At 41.8% G+C, this 5,905-nt stretch overlaps 1 protein-coding gene across 1 annotated transcript; it reads right to left on the reverse strand.

Moving 5' to 3' along the window:
• Positions 1-2,907: 2,907 nt before the first annotated feature.
• On the reverse strand, positions 2,908-5,173 carry SERTAD2 (SERTA domain containing 2). Its single transcript, XM_044663387.1, has one exon. It carries the CDS (start codon positions 5,115-5,117, stop codon positions 4,170-4,172), a length of 948 nt encoding a protein of 315 aa, XP_044519322.1. The 5' UTR covers positions 5,118-5,173; the 3' UTR covers positions 2,908-4,169.
• Positions 5,174-5,905: the final 732 nt, after the last annotated feature.

A 5,905-nucleotide genomic window follows, 5' to 3' on the forward strand; every position in this document is an offset into this window, starting at 1 on the left:
TTTCACACTATTTACACCTTTTCCAGAATCTTTGCTGTTTACATGTATGGATTACATTTGTCTTCAATAGCTTTCTTCCCAAAAGTGCAGAATCTTTATTAGTTATATTATTTTCAGCAAAATTTGAAATTGGCTCATTTTCAAGAATCATTCAGCTTCAATTTTAAGAAGCACCGAAAGCCTTTTGAAAGCAAGTAGGTCACACAAACCTCGCTAAGATCAATGTACCCGAGTGCGACAGGAAATTAACCGTTTCTCATCCAAAACCATTTTGAATATGATGATTCGAATTTTGGAGGCAGTGTAAAGGTCATATTTGCAACAATCAATTCGAAACAATCTTGGGTGGTGGACAGATAGCGGGACACCCCAGTTGCTTTACCAACCAGTGGAATCAGCATCTTTTGCTAGTTTAAGAAGGGTGCCCCATGGTACTCATAATTCATTGCGTACCACAGAGGTGATTCATAAATTTACGTTTAAAAAATGATCTGTAACACTATACTATTACTTTTTGGAGTTTATTTTAAGAAATGTTCATTTTCCTACCTCAGGGCAGTGAGGGTACCCCGAAGGAAATGTAATATTTATTTGAATGCATCGGTTGATAATGAATGAGAAAGACACTCAGGTGTGTATCTGCGGCTTGCTTCAGACCCTTTGGCATGAACAAGCCTGTCAATTTGGTTGCTCCTTCCTTGATAAAGGGAAAGCAGTGCTAGTAAAAATATTTTAAAAATCGACCCTTTTAATGCTTGATTTTCCCTAAAAATTTGGGGATATTAAAACAATCTTCATCCATACCTTTTGCATATTTCAAATAGACCCACATTAGAAAAGAGTAAAAATAAATGTGAACCGTGCATACCATGAAAAGAACCCAGTTCATTTTCTGAGTCTGGCTCTGATCCCCTTTTTAATACAGATTTACATTCCTACAAGAGAATACATTCCTACCATACATTCTGTACATGTTACAATCCAGATGTTGTTAGCTTCACAATAAAATAAATATATTTACAAAGAAAAAGGAATAAATAACTTATGAAAAAAATCACTTCAAATTCAAAGCTTTTTCATTCTGCTCTCATCTTGTCACTTCATTGCACATCATTGTCAATAAATGTCACTGCCCCCCCCCCCCCGTATGCCCCCTCCCCCAGCCTGGCATGTCTTTTAGAAAGGCTCCTCCAACTGCCTGTTTGACTCTGAACTGTTCATGATGCCCAGATTATAAGAGGAAATGTTATCACTGAAGAATGAAATATTCAGCAAGTTATGTCCCTGTCGAGCTGGGGCTTAGAGGCCAGAGTAAAGATTTTTTTTTTCTTCTGTCCTTCTGGTACATCATTTTGTTAAAAAAAAAAATCTAAAATCTGATGGTTCTGCCCTTTTAAGATGGACCACCAATTTCCCTTATCTTCCTTATTAAAGTGTGTATATGTGTGTACATGCACATATATACATACATACACATATATACACACATACATATACACGTACACACATATATATCATGTATAGACACACACACACACACATAGTATATTCATTCTCTGTTTTAACTCTGCCTTACAAATGAAGGAGATTCAAAGGAGAACAAGTTTTAGGCAACACTTCATTGCTTTGGAAATGGTGCTCTTTTGAACTATTGCCTAACATATGGTATTTGTTTAAATACACAGTTTGCTAATCCAACGAAAGTGCCGTTGTTCTACGTTACTGTAAATCAGTTTTAACAATGGTGAATCAATTGCTTACTATGTTATTGTTCTGAACAATCGGCACTATTGTACATACACACATATATGTGCCTCGCATGTGGCTGTTTTCCCGGCTTCTCCAACTCTACAAATCTCCAGGGCAGGATTGGGTTTTTTTGTTTTGTTTTCGACAAGGAAGAGAAGAGCCAAAATGGAGCAATCGTGACTATGTGGGAAGCAGAATGTAACGGTCACCGCCATGCCCACGGGCTCACTTGAATGTGGTCCCTCGTCCTACCGAGAGAGAATCCCTCATCTGTCTGCAGGATCAGAAAGTCGTGGCTGTTATGGTAGCTTGTAAGGGAACTACCGTTCTTTAGTTTCTTGCTGCTTCACTGACTTGTTCAGTCTTTTAAAACGAAACTCGAGGGGGAATGAAAGTAAATGAGGGTCCAGAAGGACTTTACACATGAACCTTTGCTGATGTGAATAATTTATCGGCTTTGTCATGTGTGTTATATTAATATGTAGACTACGTATGGCCTGTTTAAAGTGCCATTTTATAAGTTACCCTTTTAATAGACAGAAAATACCCAATTTATCCATGGCAAGAAGCGAGCAGAATCGATGACTGAATATTGTCAAATGACATAACAAACAAAAAAACCCCATAATTTAAAATTTCTTAAATAAATATAAAAGTTATTCCTAAAGAAGCCATATGCATTTCAACAATATAGGTTGCAACTTGCACGCAACAGCTAAAGTACCATGGCGGGGAGCGGGGAAGGGGGGCCCTAAAATGCCATAAACTATTCCGGCGACAGGCATGATACATTGCAAACATTTTTAAATTAAATGTACACCACAATGAATAAAAACGCCATTGGTGCAGTAACGAAGACTTCTCAGGTGTCATGGGAGGGAGAGAAGAAACATGCATAGAAAGCTGCGTCTGTATATTCTGGTACAACAGGCCTATAAAGTGTAAAGCAGTTAGCGCAGTTGATGAAAGAGACCAACCATAGTGGAGATGCCGAGTGATGTAATGCGACTAACTCCAGTTTCCACAGCAATGGATATTAAAGTTAGAGTCCATCCAGTGCAGATAAGAGATGAGCTTCACTGCAGTAATACTGAAGATGCCATTTTCAGCACTTATCAACAGAGTGAACAAATGCTCCAAGGAAGGGGGGGAGAAGGGAGGAGGAATGGTATAAGATGATTTGAATAAATGATGTATGCCTTTTAAAAATGCAATTTAAAAACAAAATAAACTTACTCAATAGGTATTTTCATTCCATAAAATGATTGACTTTTAATAAAATTCAGTTCAGATGTAATGATTTTCTAGAAAGCTAATTAAGTTCAAGTCACAGAGAAAATTATGTTAAAATGAAACATTTGGGTTCAATTTTAAAAAAATTAAAAACAGTAACTTGGCATACATACTCGAAGGCTAAGTTTTCGGTAGCCTTCCTCTCCAAAAAGAAAGCTACAGAGAACTGTCCCCTAGAACCCAAGTTTCACAGCTATTTCCTGCCAACTGCTTAATACAAGTTTGATGAGTAGACATGGCTCTAGGTTTAGAAATCACAGTAGTACACAGGTGTTTGTATACCAGGGAGTTGGTACTTGTGAAACTTGGGTGAAATATCTCCTGGCCCTTTCTTAAAGCACTGTGTGTTTGCATTTAGGAATATCGACTGCAGATTAATTTGATCTGATTTTCTCTTTGCACCATACACATATAAAACATTACAACTCTGTATAAAAGTACAAGCGTATCTTGTACATTTGAAGTATGCAGGAACTATGTGAGCAAATCCTATCAAAATAGCTATTTTGTGTGTATAAACAGCATTTGTTTTTAGAAAAACAATATCATAAACTGCAGAATCTGTACAAAAATATAAAATAAATTTGGGCAGCAGTTTCTAAACAGCCATGTAAATGCAACACTTAAGAGGAGTAGTTAATGCCTCCAAAAGGCTGAATTGCTAAGTCAACCTACACAGGGCTAAAATGCCAAAAAAGATACTGAGATTATCTAAATAATAAATTTTTTACCTCTTGCAATAAAACTTATAGAAAAAATAGACAAATATGCACATGCAATTTACAGCTTTCCCCAACTTAATCCTTGTGCTTCGCTTTTTTTTTTTTAATAATAACAATGTAAGAATATTGTCTTCCATATGTATTCTTTCCTATACCAGGATATTAGGTCTTCTTTGAGGAACCACTTCAAAACACATTAAAAGTGGTCATACATGGATGAAGGCACTCCAACTCTGCTTGAGGCAAAAAGTACTAGTGTGATCCTTTTTTTTTTTTTTTTCTTTTTTCCTGGAAAAGGCAAGCAAGGACGATGCATGCACAGTGCTGTGAATCTGTAGGGTTGTGAAAATACTACCGAGTGTGTATATACTGGTACAGAAAAAAAAGTCTGGGGTTTTCTAGGCTTTACGACCCGACAAGCACCTCCATTATGTGATCCAGTTCTGTGAGGTCCATTTTGAAAGGCTGATTGGGGGCGACTGGCTGACTACTATAGGGAGCTAAAGTCTTGAGGAGGTCGTCTGCCGAGACGGGCGCCATTTTGGAGGCTGCCCCCGCAGCCGACGTGCAGGGGTCAAAGTCATACATGGACGTGTCTATGTCGGCGAACAGAATGTCGTCCAAGGTCAAGTCTGTCAGAAAGCCCGTGGAGGTTGTTATCTCGAAGTTCCCCGGCAGAGAGTCCAGGAGTTTGGGGTCTGCCGCCCGGCTCTCCGGGAGCCCCTCGGGCTTCTGAGCGTTGGCCGCGCAGGAGTCTTCTTTTGCGCCGTCGGCGGCGGAGGCGGCTCCGGCTCCCGCCTCGGCGGAGGTAGGTGTTGGACAGAGCTCCTCGATTTCATCCAAGGCGGAGGAGAAGCTGTCCTTTTCGGGTGGGGCGGGCGGAGGTGGGAGTTTCGGGGGGCCGCTGGCTGGGACGGGCGCAGAAGTGCAAAAAGTATCGTCCTCCAGCAGGGAGGCGGGCGTGAGGCAGGCCTCTAGGGACGTAGTGTTTGCCGAGTCGGTGGGGTGGGCCGGCGAGGAGGCCAGCTGGCTGAAGGCGGGCTGCGCCTCCCGGAAGTCGTCCCCCAGCGCGTCGGGCGGCTGCGAGGCGGTGAGGAACACGGGTCTCAGGCTGCCTTCCTGCTTGAGCTCCTCCTGAATCCGCCGGAGCATGTTGTTGATCAGAACTGTCTTTTGCAGGCTCGGCTCCGTCAGTGGCCGGTGGTTATAGAGCTTCATAAGGGAAATGTTGAAGATAGTCTGGCGCTGTAAGGTGTAGGACACCTTCGATGGACCATCAGTAGGAGACACAACTTTGCCTTCCAGCCCATCTTCATGCTCATCAAACTTCCGTTTTCCTCCTTTCCCCAACATATATCTGTGAAGAAGAGGAACAGGGAGAATCAAATGGGTTATTTGAAAATGGATTCTGCCCTGGAAATGCTGCCAGGCTCTCAAGAGAGCAGACCCCAAGGGCAGAGGCACGGCGAGCTCTCGGGAAAGGCTGGGCCTTTAACCCGGGCGGCCGAAGTCTGAATGAGGTCACGCTACGGAGAAATAGCAGAATCCTCCAAGTGGGGCCGCCCGCTTCCTAGGTGTGCCTATGCTAATTTTTATCACTTGTTGGTCCATTAAATGGACAGCTTGAGAAATGTGTACAACACAGCTGAGTTGCTATGGAGACCACAACTCTGAACTTCCCATTTCATGGACTTGTAATTCCCGGGCCAAACAGTATGAGTCTTCTGTCCCTTTCTCCCCTCCGCCAAGTCAATTTATGTTTAAAAAGAGAAACAGCTCAGAGTGCTACAGACAGAGTGGGAGAAATCTATGCCTCTGAAGCAGCTTCACAGTACTGCCAGTGCAGCCCTCTACACATCTGGTAATGCTGCAAACGCCACTGTCAGAAAGGTGCTCAATCAGAATCGCGGGAGGAAAAACCATACAATTTTGGGATTATGCAAGGTGACTAAATTATACCTGAACAATTATACACAAAGTCTTTGCCTGCTTGCTGAAGTACAGTAAGGTGCTTGGGCTTAATAATAAATGACAACATCCACAGAGCTTTCCTTGGAATCTACCATAGGAATCTGGGGTATTTGGGCTAAGATTTCTCTTTGGCTCAGTTTCATCTTATATATTTCAGATCTGAACACCTT

Source organism: Gracilinanus agilis, chromosome 2 (assembly GCF_016433145.1).
Source record: "Gracilinanus agilis isolate LMUSP501 chromosome 2, AgileGrace, whole genome shotgun sequence".
NCBI lineage: Eukaryota > Metazoa > Chordata > Mammalia > Didelphimorphia > Didelphidae > Gracilinanus > Gracilinanus agilis.

Excerpts from the sequence above, each read along its gene's own strand:
- SERTAD2 (XM_044663387.1), bottom strand. The coding sequence starts at position 5,117 with ATGTTGGGGAAAGGAGGAAAACGGAAGTTTGATGAGCATGAAGATGGG.